This window comes from Pistacia vera, unplaced genomic scaffold (genome assembly GCF_008641045.1).
Source record: "Pistacia vera cultivar Batoury unplaced genomic scaffold, PisVer_v2 Contig336, whole genome shotgun sequence".
Classification (NCBI taxonomy): domain Eukaryota; kingdom Viridiplantae; phylum Streptophyta; class Magnoliopsida; order Sapindales; family Anacardiaceae; genus Pistacia; species Pistacia vera.
Window position 1 is genome coordinate 255,950 of NW_022196153.1, and position 22,201 is coordinate 278,150.

General features: G+C 32.9%; 2 protein-coding genes and 1 pseudogene across 2 annotated transcripts; all 3 read right to left on the bottom strand.

Moving 5' to 3' along the window:
• Nucleotides 1–313: 313 nt before the first annotated feature.
• LOC116137854 (uncharacterized protein At4g15970-like) lies at nucleotides 314–4,054 on the bottom strand. Its single transcript, XM_031423551.1, has 4 exons — nucleotides 3,725–4,054; nucleotides 2,689–3,063; nucleotides 774–1,255; nucleotides 314–368 (listed from the first exon to the last, which is right to left on the bottom strand). Exons 1-4 carry the CDS (start codon nucleotides 3,917–3,919, stop codon nucleotides 314–316), a joined length of 1,107 nt encoding a protein of 368 aa, XP_031279411.1. The 5' UTR covers nucleotides 3,920–4,054.
• A 5,929-nt stretch (nucleotides 4,055–9,983) lies between these two features.
• Nucleotides 9,984–12,685, bottom strand: LOC116137855 (annotated as a pseudogene).
• A 7,302-nt stretch (nucleotides 12,686–19,987) lies between these two features.
• LOC116137856 (secreted RxLR effector protein 161-like) lies at nucleotides 19,988–20,407 on the bottom strand. Its single transcript, XM_031423553.1, has one exon. The coding sequence runs from the start codon at nucleotides 20,405–20,407 to the stop codon at nucleotides 19,988–19,990; it is 420 nt and encodes a 139-aa protein (XP_031279413.1).
• Nucleotides 20,408–22,201: the final 1,794 nt, after the last annotated feature.

Genomic DNA, 22,201 nt, shown 5'->3' on the forward strand with positions numbered 1-22,201 from the left:
CTAATCTGACAGAAACTAAGGGAGTGATATTGGGAAAAGAGAAGGTAGCGGAAGCCATTAGGATCAAGAATGGTGTTAGCCAAATGAGGCTCTGATACCAAGTCAAAGATATTGAAAGTCTGGTTCAATTGATACCAGATGAGAAGATCTTATTGAATATATAGAGCTTTACACGTTTGAATGAATAAATGTAACAGAAGGATAAATGCTATCTCTTAACTGATTCAGATGAGATGCAATCTTCCTCTTCAGTTTTCTAAGTCGGAATAGAATCTATATGGTTAACTCAAACAACTTTGAGAATCTCCTGAATCTAAAGTTTCCTTCGGAGCAGGAGAGGAAAGGAGGGAGGATGGAAGGCTTTGAGACTGTTTAAAAAAAAACACATCGTACTATATGTTTCACAGTATCAACAACAAATTTATAGCTTAAAAACCTTAAAACTCTCGACAAGTTACACAGACTTCGCATAAAATATAACAAATATTAGAATAATATTACAAATTCCTTGTATACGAAATTATATATATATGCAACAATCTCTACTTATAATAATGAAACCAAGTGTTTCTTTTATCGAATAAGTGTTAGATGCCTGTCCAAAAATTAATATTATGCTATATATATGAAATAATTTCAAAATAAACTAATAATAATTATCATAAGTTAAATAAAAAAAAAGAAAATAAATAAATATGAAATAACATATTAATAGACAATGGGATAATGTAGGATATCAATGAGTTGACAATAAAATATATATGTATGTATACCTGCAATTCTTGGGCACTCTCCAAGAATTTTTTTTTTCTGCTTTCTCACTCGGAGGCAACTGCATAAAACTTTTCCAATCCTCAAGAACAAGATTAAGATCTTGAACTTTGCTCTCTAAACCAAAACAACAATTTGCATGCACGGTGGAAACAAGGTTAAAATCTTTACTAAGCTCACAAAATCCACCAAAATATGCTGTGTCGAGAAATTTAATTGTGATTCCAGTCTCGGAAATGCGTGAATTAAATTTGATTTTGTTAAGGACATCTTGGTCATGTAAGCCTGGATATGTTAATCTAGAAGAGTACCAAAACTTGTAAAATTCAATCGTTTTATAGTTTGTTTTAACATAGTTAAATCCTCCATTTGGTGAATTGCGTAAATCGGATGGGTTGCCTTTGAAGTTATCGCATGCAATTTGAAAATCTGCATCTGGGTAAAAATGTGGAAATGGATCTTGAAGCCACACAATGTCAGCATCCTGTGTAGTGCAAACAAAAACTATTAATTAAGGACGGAATGAGGAATTTAATTTAGAGGGAGCAAATGAAATAATATAAAATAGGAAAAAAGTTAATGAATGGGGTTAGATATAATCATATAAGAACGTTAACACAAATACAACGTGGTAACCAAAAAAAAAAAAAAAATTTTATTTGTTTTTTTTATTAAAAAAAAATCGAGTGGGGTCACCAGCCCCCACTATCATAACTGGACCATGTTAACAATTAATTTTATATACAACTGTCACACAAAAAGATTTAAGAGGACAATAATTAACATTAAAGTAGAGTTTTATAATGTGTATTGCAAGAAAATAATGCCATGTGATGCCAACTTGTATGCATTGAAATTATCAAGAGAAACAGTATATTATACGTATTGTTAAAGTAAAACTAAGATCGATGTGACGGCGTATAAAAAGGAATTAGCTTTATATATTCAATATGTTCTGCTATGAAGCCTTAACTAGTTGGATTTGTTTAACATAAAAGGAAAAGAAGAAAATGAAAAATTAAACTGATGCATTTAAAAATCCAAACAACTCACGTGCAACAAATAAATAAATATACAAGCATTTTCGTATATTTCTTTATAAATAAAAAAACTTTAAGTCTTAATAAATAAATAAAAAATACAAAGTACAAATTAAGTTCTCATACAAAGAAATGTATGTAGCATGAAAGAGTTAAAAACAGAAATAACATAAAATTAAAGTAAATGATATTATACATTATATGATCACCAAATCAATTTATAGAAGTAAATTTTTATCAAGAGTTATACTAAGTCAAACAAATTACTTCAGCATGACCAAATCTCAATCAAAAGTCATAGCATAACAATAAGGCGGACTAAATGCCTCATTTGTAGGTTAAATAAATGTCTTGGGTAGATCGTATTACAAGCATATGTCTTAATACTAAGCTTATTAACTTCGGTATGACTAAACATTAAATTAAATTAAATATCTCTTAATCCAAGTTTTTAACTTCTTCTCTAATCTTCAACAATCTTTAACTAGCCATACGCACACATTTCATAATGTCAACAAATTAAACTACGAGGTTTTTCTTCTCCAATTTTTACTCTTCTTTATTTTAATGCTTAAACTAGGAAGATCAACTAAATTATTCATCAGACCAAATAAAATAAAGAGCTGGCACCCTTCACATATCCCTCTAATTTAGTTAATATCAAGCAAACCTTTTTTGGTTTACAATTTCATCAGATAATTCTTCTCGTTAAACTTTCATCATAAATCTTTCTATCCTCTAGTTGTCCTTTTTTTTTTTTTTCATATCATTAGTTTTTTAATGGGGAAAAAAAAAAAAAAAAACTAAATTGATGATATATATTAGACTATAAAATGATGAAAAATTAAAAAAAAAAAATTTGTGGCAGGGCATATACCGTAAATACAAAGTTGTAGCCCATCTGAAGGATAGTAGACAAAAGGCGAATTCTGATCCACATCATCTCTAAGTAGTTTGAGGTCATAAAATAAGCTTCAGTACCAGAAAAATCAAAGCCAGAAGTGTTGAGAGCATAGCAATGAGTATGAATCAATTTGCAACGAGCATGCGCCTTTTCATCCAACGATACTACCACTAAATTATCTAAAAATTTACGCGTTCCATTTCCAGTACGAAAACTCTTCAAAAATATATCAAATATAGAATTAGGCTCCGCCCATGCATGATTCATGGTTGTTATGATCACTGTCTTGTCTTTCATTGCAGCTTTTGCTAGAATTGTTTCTAGTTTAGAATCAAAAGGACTTGCCTGCTGGAAAAGAAAAAAAAAAAATCTAATAATATTTTCTTAACTAGTGAAGGTGACTTAATATAATTAGTCAAAAAGATGATTAATGTTACTCTGGCTACAATGTCAAAACTATATTAAAGGCTCTCCGTAAGCTATTGTAAAAACAACGGTGTAGGTCTAGGATTTCATGTGGACCAATAAATATTTATTATCCAAAACTTCCGCTTTATCTTTTAATTAAATTACTGATTTATTAAACTTCGGTTTTCCTTATGATATTTTAGAAACGTTTGTCACGAAACTATATTGAATAACACTTTCTTCCTTCCCCAAGTTTCTTTCCATTTCTTTCTCCTTTTCAATTAATCTCCAATGGTTATGTTGACCTTAGGCATTAGGAAATAAAAGATAAGATAAATATAAGAACAGAAAGTTAAAATTCTTAATATACTCAAACGTTCATCTGTTTTGAATTAAACTTTTGCAAATCCCTTTACATTAGAAATGTAATCATTCCAAGAACAAACATGTTTATATTAAAATTCTGTAACCCCATGCGAATCACAAAACTTTGTCTGTGTATATAACATATTTTCATTCATGAAATAACAATTTAAAGAAGCTTTAAGTTCATGCATAATAAACCAGAAAATCACAACACAGAGAGGATATATATACAGACCTGTGATTTCATTAATGGCGATATAAGATCTTCATAGCTAGGCAAGAACTCGAAAGGATGTGCCGAATGATAAAGAAGCAAGCACGAAAATCCCACCGTCACGAACAAGGAAATTATAACTGCCCTTTGCGTTGTGAGTATATTTGCAGGCTTGTTGATCTCATCAATACTATTGGCAGTTGGTAGTTTTGACATTATTTTGATTGTTTTCTCCTAAATTTCTACCTTTTTCCTCTCTCGGTGGATTCTTCTCTTCTTTTATAGCACATTTCAAAGCAAAGTCAATAACACTATCATGTACTTTAATTAAGTTTTCAAGCCGCCGGTAGAATTAGAAATTATAGAGGGTCTACAAATCGATGTAGCCCCCCATAACTTTTAAGGGCAGAGAGAAGATTAAGAAACTTGAGAAGGAAAAAAACTTTTCAGTGACTTGCGGTTGCTATTCCCTCTATTTTAAGGTTTCTCAGCAACTTGAAGGCAATATATATAAATTGGTAAAAGGTTATATAATTTTTTTATTTATAATATAAGCATATATGAATAAAAACAAACAATTAAATTATTGTATTGGTGTATAGATTTATAGACAATATAGTCCCTGAAAGCTCGTTCAACCCTTCCATTTTGTCTGAATAAGTCAAGAAGTGTCCATGTAGGAAACATCACTGGCTCGTTGTTTCAGAAGTACCCCTCAAAAATGTAAAAAAAAAAACATAAAAAAAACTAAGTTAGCTGCAGTTGATACATGAGCAAAATAAGATGTTTTTATAGTTTGGATGACTCGAATACACGAGCACAATGATATTAAANACAAACTCTAACTTTGAGAGTCGAAAAGTGAATTTTTCACGTAGATAAAATCAAAATAATGATATAAATTGCCAAAGACATGATATTGAAAAAGGGGAGCAAAGTGGCATAAAATTGAATGGTTGGAATTGGACACATCATGTGATGTCTCCAAGACTTGTTCATTTTTCAATCTGTTTAAATGCTCCATTTGTGTTCAATATGTTTAAATGCTCCATTTGTGTTGTCTTTTAGTTTGTGTGGGCATAACTTACCGGATTTGTGGACTCTTACGTGCACTGTCAGATTTCTATTTATGAGCAGAATGTGAATTGATATAAACAATTGAATATAAGTAAAGCTCACTTACAAGCGTTTTCATATAAAGTGATGTAACAAAAAATGGATAGAATAGTGAATATAATGAGTTTGACTTTTTGTTTCACTCTTCTATTCATTTTTTGTCACTTCACTTTGTATGGTAATCTTTATAATTATAATATTATTGATTGAATATATATTCTGATTACAATAATACTAGTCTTACAAACACAAATACAAAAAGGGTTATACAAAGTGACATGACAGATGACATGGCAATGCCATATCATTTGACACGTCATCACTTGCCATGTCATCAATGAATATTAATTTTTTTTATTCTAATTTTCTATTTCTTCTTCTCTATTTCTTTTATTACTTTGTTGTTTCAATTTTAAATTTTTTCAATCTTCTTCTCCATCACTATCTTCTCTTTCGCGCACTTCTCCAGTTCTCTTATCAACTCTTCTCCATCTCCATCGCGCCCTTCTCCCCGTCGACAAACCAAACCCTAACCCTAACCCTAACCACTGAAATTATAGAGGGTCCAGCCCTATTGTTTCAAAGCTTATAAAATCTTACGGAGGAACCAAAAGAGAGAAGTGAACAGAGTGATCGCCGTGGATTCCCTGAAATTCCGTTGCTACCTTTGTCGGAAAAGTGTGAGTCTCTCAATACGGATCCCAAGTTCTCTTTCAATTGAATTTATGTTGACTTTGATTCTAATTGTTCGGGGAAAGTGCTCTGTTTTGTTCTCCATTATCTTACTATCAGTGTCATACTTATATACTTATGTGCATTATTTTTACTTCAACCTTATTTCAGTCATTATTAAGATTCATTCATTGCATTCATTATTCTTAGTCGGTGCTCTTAATTTTTTTTTTCATGGCATCTTAATGAATTGCATGATACTGTTACCATTTGACACTGTTTCTTAATCTTGTATTGCAATTGGGGCCTCTATTAGTCTTTTAACATCAATGAAGAAGCGGTCGAAATTGCCATATCGCAATGTAGCATGCTTGAGACTCTGGATGTACGCTTTTGTCCAAAGGTGAGATTAAACTTGTGTGTATTATTAATGAATTAGTTCTTCATGCGATAGAAGTTTCGTTTATTTAGTGTTCATGAGTGATTATTAAACTTTTTGGGAAGTGGTGTGTGGTTTACTGTTTACTTATTTATCTTTTTTAAGTAGGTATGTTCAATGAGTATGGGGAGGTTACCTGCAGCATGCCACGGTTTGAAGCACATCTTCAGCAGCATGACGCCTTCATAAAAGATAAAATGATGGAAAATTTTGTTTGTTTTACCATTTTCCAGGTAGTGTGTGTATTTCAGTGAGGTGGCAACTAGCTTGATATGTTTGCCGTATGCTTGTCGGGATCTACTATCTATGTTATTGCAAATGGTATCCTCTATTCTGCTGTTCAGTTTTTTTCTTTTTCTTTGATTTTATTATGCTTGTATGGGTACTATTTATACCAGCTGTGGCTGTCCTTGTGTATCAACACAATAAATGTTGTTCTATGTTCATTATCATGTTTGTTATCTGAGCTTTTTTTTCTTGGTGCAAGTTGGTGATTTATTTTGGCATGACAATCGTATCATTGTTAGTCAATGCCTTGAAAAGTTGAAATATAGAAAATGGAATTGCAGGAAATGTGACAAAACTTGAAGTTCTCATTGTTGTGTGCTTTATATTATGAATAACAAGAGAATATTGACAGTTCTCATCGTTGTGTGCTTTATATTTGAATAACAAGAGAAATATTGACTTCTCTTGATATGATATTGCACCCTGATAATAGTGTTAACTTTAGGCAAGTCCCCTTTATTTGTTTTCCTAGTTATTAAATTACCAAATGGACTTCTTATGGATTGATGGAATTGGAAGCTGACAGAAATCACCATGGAAACAATTGATTAGGAGTTATATCTGAGTAACTTTTGAATTTGGATTGATAAGGTATTTATACAAATTAAATATTTTTACTTCTCTTGATAAAAAGTGATTAAAGATGAGCTTACCATAAGAGTTAAGTGAATTAAAATAACACCTCAATAACTGCACCAATCTAATGGTTATAAAGAGGCAATGTTAGCCTATTAAATTTAGTTGATGGTCAAATGTTTCCAGTTGAGTTCATATTCATTCATACCATGATAAGACTCAATATACTGCAAAACTTAACCCTTCCATGTATCAATCTCTCACAAAAGATGATGGAGACTCAAATTGTCACCAAAATTTGCACATAAATTTGTAGTATTGACTCCAACTCTTTAATTTCTGGGTCCAAATTTTTGCTTTCCTCTTCGTCTGCACGTCTATAAGCATCAGCTATAACTTTTCCTTTATTTAAAACTTCAGAAGGGACAGTAGGAGGAGGCTGTAAAGGGAGAGAACATCATGAAACTGAAGTTTGTGTAGACAAGTATAGGTATTCAATAGCTAAGAGAGAACCGAAGAAAGAATGACATGATTTTTTTGTTTGCTTTGAGAGCTAGCTAGTGAATTATTGACTTAGAATCAGACTTTTAAGAAGGCTTAGAAAAAAATGCAAACAAAGCATTACCTATCCAGTGCATTAAGAGCAATTCCAAACTTTGCTTTCATTGATTTCAAAGAAATTTCTCCTTCATTTCTTGACACGCAGAAGCAAAAGAATCCAGATTTCCAAGGCCTTTCAAAAGTAGAGAACTGGGTCAAAAATGGTACTATGATGTAAACAGATTACCCTAAATAAATGCAAAAAAACAAATAATTCTATGTTATAAATATGATTCATTAATTCAATTAAAAAATAATAATATTAATTAAACAATGCATCCAACACTGAGAATTGTGGGTTTAATTCTGAGCTACAGGTAGAGTGAGGCCAGAGACGAAGTAATAGTACTGGACAATAATTGAAGCTTGTTAAAGCCATAATTGTGTGGTCCTAACAAACCTTTTTATCAATTAGTGTCGACTCTGCCCAAAAAAGGTTTGTTACTCATCACCTTGTTTTTAAGACAGAGCCCTATGTTGCTTGTCAAAAGCTTCAGACGGCTTTGTGGTTATTATGAAACCCATATTTTCTTTTGCATCATTCCCATGATGAAACTGAGACTTCTGCAACCTACAAATTACATTTTATTTGTCAATTACAAATAATTAGTCGAAATCTATACCAGCAGAAATCATTATAGACAAAAATGAAAAAGGTAAAAGACTCACCCACGTGATGGATTTCTTACACAAATTTTCCTAGAACCATTTTCCAATTGGTATTTGCAGCATTACCTTGACAATTTCTAATAGAATTCCCCTGCAACAATTAGAAAGGGAATAAGTTAATTAACAGTCACTGCACCTCAATTAACCATGTGTGCACAAAAACGATTCCAAAAATCTGCACCTCAATTGACAATGGCGAAGGTCACAGCGGAGATAACGGCGGAATTTCGGAGAATCCACGCGGTCACTCTGTTCACTTCTCTCTTTCGGTTCATCCGTCAGATTTTAGACGCTTTCAAACGACAAGGTCGAACACTCTACGATTTTGGTGGTTAGGGTTCTGGTTTCGTTTGTCGACAGGAGAAGGGAGCGATGGAGAAGAAGAGCTGATAAGAGAATAGAGCGATGGCGAAGAGCAATGGAGATGAAGAGAGCGATGGAGATGGAGAAGAGCTGACAAGGAACAAAGCAATGGAGAAGAGCTCGAAAGAGCGAGATGGAGAAGAGCGCGAAAGAGAAGACAACGATGGAGATGAAGAGAGCGATGGATGAAGAGAAGAACGATGGATGAAGAGAGCGATGGAGATGGAGAAGAGTTGACAGAGAGAAGAGCGCGAAAGAGCGTATGGAGAAGAGTGCGAAAGAGAAGTCAGCGGTGGAGAAGAAGACTGGAAAAATTGAAAATTGAAATAATAAAGTAAATAAGGAAAGGAAAGAAGAAATAGAAAATTAGAATAAAAAATTAATATTCATTGACGATGGGACAAGTGAACTCACATCAATTGTATAATCTCTTTGTATTTGTGTTTGTAAGATTAGTATTATTGTTCGAATTATGTGGTCACATGAAATAGACATTACGTATTTGGATTTGGGAATGAGACATCACATGAAACAATTGTTTTAGTGGGAATTGTTTACAATAACCAAATTATGTTGTAAGATTCTCTAATATATAGTGTTTGACATAACGTTAAAATAGAAAATAAATAGTGACATATATTTTAAAATGCTTAACCATACTTGATTATGTTATTTATTTACATATTAGGCAACAAGTAATTAAAGATGCCGTATGCAAAATTGCAAACAATGTTGGTATATATATATTACTCTTCGATTAATTTATAAAATAGAAGTATAAAATTTATTATAAAAAACTATTGGTTATTTTGTTGGAAATTAAAAATCCTTGTAAGCTCATGTTACTGTTTGATTTAAATACATAACTTTAAAAGTTTTTCTCGTAAAAGTAAAAAGAAAATATAAAAAGATTGATGTTACATATACTAATGGATTATACAAACTATTCATTATAAACTGATTGAAAAATTTTGTAAGTTAATGATATTATTATTACTTCATTTTTTAAAATTTTTAATTTAATTTGAACAAGTAAAATTATTTAATAAAATTAAGATGGTGAAATTTCTGAAAAAAATATAAGAGTTTTGAATTTGACATTTAAAAATTGAAAGAAAAAATAACTCAAAAAGACTTAAAAACAGATACTAAATTATGAGATTCCTTCTTATACATAAACCAACTTTTAAGATTATTCACATTTTTTTTTTTTTTAATTACAACTAGATAACGTAAACATATTTATTAAAAAAAAAAAAAAAAAAAGTTACATAATAAAGGATTTTCGGCCAACGATTGGCAGTTCCAAGGTGTTTTTGCTATAGGCATATATATGAAGCAAACATTGAACAGAACACTATCAATTTATTTAAAAATCAGGAATACAAAACTTTGGTGCTTCGAAATAGTAATAACTAAACATTTACACTTGGTTCTTTAAATTGACAAATAGAAAAAAAGTACTGATAATAATATACACTTAATTTTATTGTTGATTGATCCAAGAGGCCAAAAGAACTTAAAATTATGAGGTCATTGTTATTGCCTTCTGAACCATTAATCTTCGGAGCAGGAGGAGGATGGAAGGCTTGAGACTGTTTAAAAAAAAACACATAAATATATGTTTCACAGTATAACAACAAATTTATAACTTAAAAACCTTAAAACTCTCGACAGTTACACAGACTTCGCATAAAATATAACAAATTTGAATAATATTACAAATTCCTTGTATACGAATTATATATTATATATTATATGAACAATCTTACTTATAATAATGAAACCAAGTGTTTCTTTTATCGAATAAGTGTTAGACGCCTGTCCAAAAATTAATATTATGCTATATATATGAAATAATTTCAAAATAAACTAATAATAATTATCATAAGTTAAATAAAAAAAAAAAATAAATAAATATGAAATAAGATATTAAGACAAGGGATAAGTAGGATATAATGAGTTGACAATAATATATTATATATATATATAAATATATATTATGAAATAGATTATAATGACAATGGGATAATGGGGATATCAATGAGTTGACAAAAAATATTATATATATATATACCTGCATTCTTGGGTACTCTCCAAGAATTTTTTCTTTTCTGCTTTCTCACTCGGAGGCAACTGCATAAAACTTTTCCAATCCTCAAGAACAAGATTAAGATCTTGAACTTTGCTCGCTAAACCAAAACAACAATTGCATGCACGGTGGGAAACAAGGTTAAAATCTTTACTAAGCTCACAAAATCCACCAAAATATGCTGTGTCAGAAATTTAATTGTGATTCCAGTCTCGGAAATGCGTGAATTAAATTTGATTTTGTTAAGGACATCTTGGTCATGTAAGCCTGGATATGTTAATCTAGAAGAGTACCAAAACTTGTAAAATTCAATCGTTTTATAGTTTGTTTTAACATAGTTAAATCCTCCATTTGGTGAATTGCGTAAATCGGATGGGTTGCCTTTGAAGTTATCGCATGCAATTTGAAAATCTGCATCTGGGTAAAATGTGGAATGGATTGAAGCCACACAATGTCAGCATCCTGTGTGTGCAAACAAAAACTATTAATTAAGGACGGATGAGGAATTTATTTAGAGGGAGCAAATGAAATAATATAAAATAGGAAAAAAGTTAATGAATGGGGTTAGATATAATCATATAAGAACGTATACAACGTGGTAACCAAAAAAAAAAAAAAAAACATAAGTAGATTTATGAAGAAAAAAAAAAACGAGTGGGGTCACCAGCCCCCACTATCATAACGGACCATGTTAACAATTAATTTATATACACTGTCACACAAAAGATTTAAGAGGACAACAATTAACATTAAAGTGAGTTTTATAATGTGTATTGCAAGAAAATAATGCCATGTGATGCCAACTTGTATGCATTGAAATTATCAAGAGAAACGATATATACGTATTGTTAAAGTAAAACTAAGATCGATGTGACGGCGTATAAAAAGGAATTAGCTTTATATATTCAATATGTTCCGCTATGAAGCCTTAACTAGTTGGATTTGTTTAACATAAAGGAAAAAAGAAGAAATGAAAAATTAAACTGATGCATTTAAAAATCCAAACAACTCACGTGCAACAAATAATAAAATATACAAGCATTTCGTATATTCTTTATAAATAAAAAAACTTTAAGTCTTAATAAATAAATAAAAATACAAAGTACAAATTAAGTTCTCATACAAAGAAATGTATGTAGCATGAAAGAGTAAAAACAGAAATAACATAAAATAAAGTAAATGATATTAACATTATATGATCACCAAATCAATTTATAGAAGTAAATTTTTATCAAGAGTTATACAAAGCAAACAAAATACTTCAGCATGACAAATCTCAATCAAAAGTCATAGCAAACAATAAGGCGGACTAAATGCCTCATTTGTAGGTTAAATAAATGTCTTGGGTAGATATCTATACAAGCATAGTCTTAATACTAAACTTATTAACTTCGGTATGACTAACATTAAATTAAATTAAATAACTTAATCAAGTTCTTAACTTCTTCTCTAATCTTCAACAATCTTTAACTAGCCATATGCACACATTTCATAATGTCAACAAATTAAACTACGAGGTTTTTCTTCTCCAATTTTTACTCTTCTTTATTTTAATGCTTAAACTAGGAAGATCAACTAAATTATCATCAGACCAGATAACTAAAGACCAAATAAAATAAAGAGCTGGCACCCTTCACGTATCCCTCTAATTTAGTTAATATCAAGCAAACCTTTTTTGGTTTACAATTTCATCACATAATTTTCTCGTTAAACTTTCTCATAGATCTTTCTATCCTCTTTTTTTTTTTTTTTTTTTTTTTTTTTTTCATATCATTAGTTTTTTAATGGAAAAAAAAAAAAAAAAAAACTAAATTGATGATATATATTAGACTGTAAAATGATGAAAAAAAAAAAAAAAAATGTGGCAGGGCATAACCGTAAATACAAAGTTGTAGCCCATCTGAAGGATAGTAGACAAAAGGCGAATTCTGATCACATCATCTCTAAGTAGTTTGAGGTCATGAAAAAGCTTCAGTACCAGAAAAATCAAAGCCAGAAGTGTTGAGAGCATAGCAATGAGTATGAATCAATTTGCAACGAGCATGCGCCTTTTCATCCAACGATACTACCACTAAATTATCTAAAAATTTACGCGTTCCATTTCCAGTACGAAAACTCTTAAAAATATATCAAATATAGAATTAGGCTCCGCCCATGCATGACTCATGGTGTTATGATCACTGTCTTGTCTTTCATTGCAGCTTTGCTAGAACGTTTCTAGTTTAGAATCAAAAGGACTTGCCTGCTGGAAAAGAAAAAAATCTAAGAATATTTTCTAACTAGTGAAGTGACTTAATATAATTAGTCTAAAAGATGATAATGTACTCTGGCTACAATGTCAAAACTATATTAAAGGCTCTCCGTAAGCTATTGTAAAAACACGAGGTAGGTCTAGGATTTCGTGGACCAATAAATTATTATCCAAAACTTCCGCTTTATCTTTTAATTAAATTACTGATTTAAAACTTCGGTTTTCCTTATGATATTTTAGAAACGTTTGTCACGAAACTATATTGAATAACACTTTCTTCCTTCCCCAAGTTTCTTTCCATTTCTTCTCCTTTTCAATTAATCTCCAATGGTTATGTTGACCTTAGGCATTAGGAAATAAAAGATAAGATAAATATAAGAAAAAAGAAGTTAAAATTCTTAATACTCAAACGTTCATCGTTTTGAATTAAACTTTTGCAAATCCCTTTACATTAGAAATGTAATCATTCCAGAACAAACATGTTTATATTAATTCTGTACCCCATGGCGTCACAAAATTGTCTGTGTATATAACTATTTCATTCATGAAATAAAATTTAAAGAAGCTTTAAGTTCATGCATAATACCCGAAAATCACAACACAGAGAGGATATATATACAGACCTGTGATTTCATTAATGGCGATATAAGATCTTCATAGCTAGGCAAGAACTCGAAAGGATGGGCCGAATGATAAAGAAGCAAGCACGAAAATCCCACCGTCACGAACAAGGAAATTATAACTGCCCTTTGCGTTGTGAGTATATTTGCAGGCTTGTTGATCTCATCAATACTATTGGCAGTTGGTAGTTTTGACATTTTTGATTGTTTCTCCCAATTTCTACCTTTTCCTCTCTCGGTGGATTCTTCTTTTTTATAGCACATTTCAAAGCAAAGTCAATAACACTATCATGTACTTTAATTAAGTTTTCAAGCGCCGGTAGAATTAGAAATTAAGAGGGTCTACAAATCGATGTAGCCCCCCATAACTTTTAAGGGCAGAGAGAAGATTAAGAAACTTGAGAGGAAAAAAACTTTTCAGTGACTTGCGGTTGCTATTCCCTCTATTTTAAGGTTTCTCAGCAACTTGAAGGCAATTATAAATTGGTAAAGATTATATAATTTTTATTATAATATAAGCATATATGAATAAAAACAATTAAATTATTGTATTGGTGTATAGATTTTAGACAATATAGTCCCTGAAAGCTCGTTCAACCCTTCCATTTTGTCTGAATAAGTCAAGAAGTGTCCTGTAGGAAACATCACTGGCTCGTTGTTTCAGAAGTACCCCTCAACAAGTAAAAAAAAAAACATAAAAAAAACTAAGTTAGCTGCAGTTGATACATGAGCAAAATAAGATGTTTTTATAGTTTGGATGACTCGAATACACGAGCACAATGATATTAAACGCACTAGAAGAAAACATAAATAAAATATTGACAAGAGGGGTTTTTATAGTGGTTCGGATGCAACAAACGACTCCTACATTCACTGTTATTTTATTGATCTCTGACTATTTCTATGATTTTGCCCGTAAGGCATATAAAGATGAAGAAATACAGTGTTTACAGAGAGAAAGAATTGAGCTCTTATCTATGGTTAGCTCTCATATGCCCAACCCCCCTCTTCGGGAAGAGGAGTGCCAATTTATACGTCTAAACACTCAATGTAATGAGTGTTTTGCAAGTTGCCTTGACACATAGAAGGCTCTCGTCCATTCATATCTTGAAATGAGATATGGTTGGTATGAATATCCTTGAGGAGATATGGGCTTGGCAACACATTTATTAGGTTGACATAAGTGTGACTTTTGAGGCATAACAGAAGCCCCCCAGTTTTTGGAGTGCGTAATTGCGCTTCAGAAACTAAAGTCTTTGATCTAAATGGCTGCAGTCTCGAACTGAAGAGCTCAGACTATTCTTGGCGCGATCGAGTGCTGAGAGCTAGGAGCTGATCGCGATCTGTTAGGAGCTCGACCTGAAATCTGTTAGGAGCACGACCTGAAATCTGTTAGGAGCACGACCTGAAATCTGTTAGGAGCACGACCTGAAAGGTCAAAACAAGCTCAATCTGAGCAAAACGAGCTCAACTTGAGAGCAAAACGAGCTCAATCTGAGCTAAACGAGCTCAACTTGAGAGCAAAACGACATCGACCTGAGAGGTCAAAATGACCTAAATGAGCAAAACGAGCTCAATCTGAGAGGTCAAAACGACCTCGACCTAAAGGTTAAAGCGAGCTCAATGAGCAAAATAACCTCTACTTGAGAGGTCAAAACAACCTGAATGAGCAAAACGAGCTCAACCTGAGAGGTCAAAACGAGCTCAATGAGCAAAACGACCTCAACTTGAGAGTTCAAAATGAGCTCAATGAGCAAAACGACCTCGACCTAAAAGGTCAAAATGACCTCAACCTGAGAGGTCAAAACGAGCTCAATGAGCAAAACGACCTCAACTTGAGAGGTCAAAACGACCTCGACCTGAGAGGTCAAAACGACCTCAATGAACAAAACGACCTCAATCTTAGAGGTCAAAACGAGCTCAATGAGCAAAACGACCTCGACCTGAGAGGTCAAAACGAGCTCAATGAGCAAAACGACCTCAATCTTAGAGGTCAAAACGAGCTCGACCTGAAAAGGTCATAACGAGCTCGACCTGAGAGATCATAACGAGTTCTACCCAAGAGCACAAGAGATCAACGATCTCAGCGTGTGATCAGCGATCTGAACACGCGATTTGAAACTAAAGATCAGCGATCTGAAGCCGAGGATCAGGACGGCATGGGCGTGCGATCTGCGATCTGGCCACTCGATCGGAGAACTCTGATGCGTGCGATCTGCGATCTGGCCATGCGATCGGAGAATTCTAACGCGTGCGATCTACGATCTGGCCACGCGATCGGAGAACTCTGACGCGTGCGATCTGACCACGCGATTGGAGAATTCTGATGCAGGTTTGAGATCTGAGTACGCCATCAGGGAACTTGGACATAGGCTTGAGAATCGAACCTGCATGGGCCACCAAATTGTTGACGCTTGATTTTGGACGCCAACGACTCGTACGTGGGAAACGCTGAGCTGACTCAAGAGACACACGTGAATGGATCCATGAAATTTGAATATAGAGCTGAGATTATTTATGTTGCAGAAAATATAAATAAAAGATTGGTAAGAGGGGTTTTTATAGTGGTTCGGATGCAACAAGCGACTCCTACATCCACTGTTATTTTATTGATCTCTGACTATTTATATGATTTTGCCCATAAAACATACAAAGATGAAGAAATATAGTGTTTACAGAGAGAAAGAATTGAACTCTTATCTTTGGTTAGCTCTTATATGTCCAGCCCCCCTCTTCGGGAAGAGGAGTGTCAATTTATACGTCTAAACACTTAATATAATGAGTGTTTTGTAAGTTGCCTTGACACATGGAAGGCTCTCGTCCATTCATATCTTGAAATGAGATATGGTTGGTATGAATATCCTTGAGGAGATATGGGCTTGATAGCACATTTATTAGGCTGACATAAGCGTGATTTTTAAGACATAACAAACATATATAGAAAAGAATAAATAGTTCAAAAGAATAAAAATTTTGGTTACTTTGAGATAGATAAATCACTAAGACAAATCAAGTTATGTTATACGGTATTAAAAAGATCAGATTGTTATCTTTTAAAAAAGACCCTAATTTAGGTGGGACCGGCCTAGGCCAACGTCGGCCACTTTAGGTGTCGACAAGGCCAGCAATGGCAGAAACACCTGTTGAAGAGGCACATCACATGCAACCTAGTGGGGACCATTCACAACTTCTTTTTAAGTTATTAGTTTTTTATTTTTTTAATTAAATGTACAGGTGGCAAAATTTAACTGGATCATACTTTTAAAATAGGTTTTTTTATATTATTATTTTTAAATAAACCTATTTTCATATGTATGTAACCTTTGTACGTTTTTTTTCCAATTAAATTTAATGGATTTATCTGTCCATTAATTGTCCCCAAACTGTAGTTTTTGACTTGTGTCCTCTAAATATTGTTTCCTCGTTGAATGTTATCACTCAAGATTATTTTCTAATTAAATGTAAATTAAATTTTGTTTAAACTCTTTCCATTGTAAAATTATGACATTTCAGTCTCTTCAATGAAGAATAATAGTAGAAAACAATTACATTTTCTTCTTTTTAGTTTTTTCTTCATAATATCCTTTCAATACTAAGCACAAGGATTAATATAATCCTTTTCAAGTGTGAATGTTAAAAATTTCAGAGCATCTATACTTAAATTTTTCACATATATATACATATTAACATCAAAATAAAAATATTTAAAATATTTAAAATATAAAAAACTGACATATATTTTTTTACCTACAGTTGTAATCAAAATTTAATGGATATTATTCTCTTAATATTAAAATGCTAATATATTATATAAATTTGCAAATAAAATTTGAAGGAATTATTTTATTAAGCATGAGAAAGCCTACATTAGAATTTTCCCCTTAGGCCTCTACTTTCCTTGAGATAGCTATGCTCTATATTCAAACATCAATAATATTTTACTTTCAACTGAGTCATACAAACAGACAAAAATTACACAAAATTTATGTAAAATGAGTATTTTGTCTTTTGTTTTTTGTCTGTTTGTATGACTCACTTGTAAACATAGCATTGCTCTTCAAACATTACTCAAGTTCTGCATATACACAAATGAATGAAACAAATTATAGTATATTTTAGTGAAGAAAGAAATAATTGCCTGCTTTTGATAACATTTTTATATTTCTATTAAGATTAGAACTCCAAATCAGAAGAATCACAATCCTATAACTTATAGGCTAACTTGGATATGAGGTAAAAGGCACAACTTTAGAACTTTAAATAATAAGTCAAAAATAATTGCTTTTTTTATAACTAAATATGCATACTTATATGAATCATTTTTAAATGATAAAATTAAAGGTTATGACTTGCGTCTTCATGTAGGCCAAATCATTTAAGACTAGTTACGATGATAAAATCCACATTCTTGGGGAGTTATTATGAAAATTTTGTCTCACAAAAGACTTGACTTGGTTTTTGTTGTCGATGCACCTAACTTATGAACCTAATAAAGTCAAGTGTTTCTATGATATAATTGGCCAAATTCATTATTAAGACTCTAACTTTGTCCTTGTTATTAGAATTTTTATTTTATACGTAGAAAATTTTAGGTAACAACACTTCTGTCTCACATAAAGACTTCATCCTTTAAATGTTTGGGCTACACATTTTTATTGAAATATCCTCTATCCAAATCACTGAGTAGGGTTCAAAGGACTACGATCATAATGTATTGTCTCTTTGTAAAGGAGAGGTTCGAATATATCTTTTACCCAACTCCTATAATGGGATGATTTAAAATGCATCCCTCGACTCGAATCTAAATATCTGACTTCTTAACGAGTCACGAGTATTAATTTATCCGATAGTATTGACTTCATTAACGCTATTATGTCTAATTAAATTTGAAGCGCATCAACCACGGTATCAAGTCTTTGTTAAAGAAAAAGATCGACCAAGACCTTTATTTGCCAACAATAACTAGCAGTCTAAATAAATTAGGTCTTAATGTAAGATGTTCGCTTCATTGAATCTTCCCATGTACAATTTGATAATAATTATGGTCAATGTTAACAATCTCTTAATTAAAGTGAATCTGGCCTACATAAAGACCTTGACCTTTTTTTGTCCATACCTTTTTATGACAAGGTCTTTATGGATTTGACATTCATTTACTTCCATTGGTGTGTGCGTTGGAAAAATTAGTATACTTATACGTAGGGAGAATCAAAATAAAGATACAGGTTCGTGAATACAATTAAAATGGGACATAAGTTTCTAAACTAATTAGACACTTAAACAATATAAAAAACTGAGATTACGCAGGGATCTAAAAATCTTATGCATTAGAAACAAAGTACTATGGTATACTTCACATAAATTTTAGTACTAGTGCTAATCGTATTATTATCCATTTTGAAATGTTTTTTGTGTTGTGTTTTTGGAAAGAATCAAGTTAGGATAAAAAGCTGAGATTATTTTAGTTTTTTTATTCATCATGTGATTATTTTAGCCTTTTTTACATGCTTGAGCCAAACATTAACAATATGCAGCAAAAAGGGATGAATAATTTGTTAATCTTAAGCGTGATTATATTATTAAAATCATCAACAAATTTCTTAATCTTGAATGAACAAGTTTCTATGAGATTGTTGAAGAGGACTTTTATCCTAACCGTCCTGTATTAATTAATACTATTATTAGTTATTAGTACTATTGTAAAATCAAGTCACCTAACCAATCAAGATTACACACAACCAAACCAAGATCAAATGAAAATAGAAAACAGGAAAGAACAGACGATCTTGACCGTGGTTCACTTGTTCAAGATTGAACAAGCTACGTCCACATTGAGCTCCAGAATATGGAGGCTCGTGACACTATTATTACTCACTCCAACGATTACAGATTACACAATCACACTCCCTCTCTTACTTACAAGAATCACAATAGCTTTTCTCCTATACTGTAAATCAAATAATCCCAACAAGAATTCTAACCTGATTCTCTACCCACAAAGAACCGCAACTCAAATGGGTGGATTAAGCCATAGATTTACACAGACAAAAACACTCTAAAAAAATGGAACCCTAACAGAGCAAAACAGACTTCTATCGAGCGAGAGGGAGAGAGTAAAATTTGGGGAAACCTTTAGCTTATATATCGTTGACCAGTGGGTGAATTTCAGCAGTTGGATTGCCTGGAGATCAATGGCTAGAATTGCAAGATGCATTATAACTGAAACGGCAACGTATAAGGATTCACTTTAACTAACAATCTCCACCTTGAAGCCTTATTCTTTTCTAGACGGCAATAGGTTTGTGCAGCGAGCTTCTCACATACTCCTTCTCAGCTCTATACACGATCAGTTGATGTGCAGTAGGTTCAAGCAATGCTTGAACTTTGCAGGAGTTACCACTTTTGTTCCCATATCAGCTGGGTTTTCTTCAGTTGGTATTTTCAGCAGATTCAAGTTTCCTTTTGTGATTTGATCTCGGACAAAGTGATACTTTACATCCACGTGTTTCGTCCTCTCATGATATACAGGGTTTTTACTTAGGTGAATGACACTTTGACTGTCAATATACACAGTCACAAGTCCATCCATTAAACTTGCTTATTTCAAGATCCCTTGCAACCATATAGCCTCCTTGAATGCATTAGTCACTGCCACGTACTCAGCTTCTATTGTGGACAGTGCAACCAGTGGTTGTAATTGTGACTTCCAACTGATGCAGTTTCCACCTAAAGTGAAGTAGTAGGTAGTGGTGGACTTCCTTGAGTCTCGATCACTTGCAAAATCAGAGTCTACATACCCAACAAGATCAAGTGTAGAATTTCTTTTGCAAAAGTCTAATCCAACATGCATTGTGCTATTAATGTATCTAAGCAGCCATTTTAATGTAACCCAATGTTCTATTCCAGGATTTGACATAAACCTTCTCAGTAATGATATTGCAAACGAAAGATCAGGTCTTGTGCTTATCATGGAGTACATGACAGATCCTATGGCACTTGAGTAGGGGATATTTTCCATTTTCAGCCTTTTAGCATCAGTTTTGGGGCACTGTAATTTACTCAATATAAAGTGACCTGCTAGGGGTATGTTAATAGGTTTAGATTCAGTCATTCCAAACCTAGAAGTTATTTTTTGTAGGTATGGTAGTTGGTGAAGTCTCAGCCTGTTTAATTCTCTGTTTCTATCAATTATCATCCCCAAAATTCTTTTTGCACACCCTAAGTCTTTCATATCAAACTCAGCACTTAGTTTTGATTTTAGTTCATCTATAAGTGACTTAGATTTGCATATTAGTAGCATGTCATCTACGTACAACAGTAGGTATATAGGCATGTTATTTATACATGCAAAATAGAAACAGTTATCATATTCGCTTCTAGTAAACCCAACTCCTACTATGAATGAGTCAAATCTCTTGTACCACTGCCTAGGGGATTGTTTAAGGCCATAAAGGGACTTATGCAATAGGCAAACATGTTCAGGTAGGTGCCTATCCTTAAACCCGATGGGCTGGCACATATATATCTTTTCTTTTAATTCACCATGCGAAAATGCTATTTTAACATCCAATTGTTCCAATTCTAAGTCATAGTGAGCCACAATTGATAGCATTAGCCTAATAGTCTTAAACTTAACTACTAGTGAGAAGATTTCAGTAAAGTCAATGCTTGTCCTCTGTGTGAAGCCCTTAGGCACAAGTCTGGCTTTGAATCTTGGAGGGTCTGAACTTGTTATACCTTCCTTTAACTTGTAAAGCCATTAACAGTCTACTAGTTTCTGGTCAGTGGGTTTTGGGACCAAGGACCAGGTTCTGTTCAGCTTTAAAGACCTCATTTCCTCCTTCATGGCTTCTAGCGATTTGTCTCTGTCTTTGGAGCTGATGACTTCTTAATAGGTTTCAGGTTCTGACCTTTGTGTCTCTACACCAGCCACCAAGGCTATATATATTAGATCTGCATAGCTGAACTTGTTTGGGGGCCTTATCTCCCTTCTAACTCTGTCTCTTGCTAGTTGGTATTATGCCAGGTTATCATTTTGGGCTTCATCAAAGTTTTCAAGAAATTCCTCTTCTTCATCTTGGTCCTCATTGTTAGGTAGTGTAGGGTTTTGAGGTTCAGAAGCTTCTGGTTGTTTAGGTTGCTCTGTTATATTTACTGGCTCCACCTCAAACTGAGATCTCTTAGTTTGATTAGGCATTTCAGGATCACTTCTTGGCATACCTGCATTTTCATTTGAAACCTTGCAAGGAAACATGAACTCATTAAAGACTACATCTCGATTGATTATAATCCTAACCCTTGGGGCATCACTTTCCCACAACCTATAGCCTTTGGTCCCTTCTTGATACCCTAGAAAAACACATTTAAGGGACCTAGGCTCTAATTTCCCATCTCTAGTGTGTGCATAAGCTGCGCACCCAAACACCCTTAGGTAACTAAGGTTTGGTCTCCTCCCTGAGCATCTCTCTTCAAGCCATTTAAATCCTATCGAACTTGAGGGATCCCTATTAATTAGGTGAGCTGTAGTGGTTAGGGCTTCTCCCTAGAAAGTTTTGGGCAAACCAGCAGTAAATAAGAGGCATCTAACCCTTTCTAAAAGTGTTTTGTTCATTCTTTCTGCAACCCCATTCTATTGTGGGGTTCCCCTGACAGTCCTATGCCTTAATACCCCCTGATTGCTATAGTAAGTGTCAAACTCTAGGTTATAGAACTTTAGCCCATTATCAGTCCTAAGGGCCTTGACTTTTCTGTCTAATTGGGTTTCAACCATGATTTTCCAGCCTTTGAACTTAGCCAAGGCTTCATCCTTAAT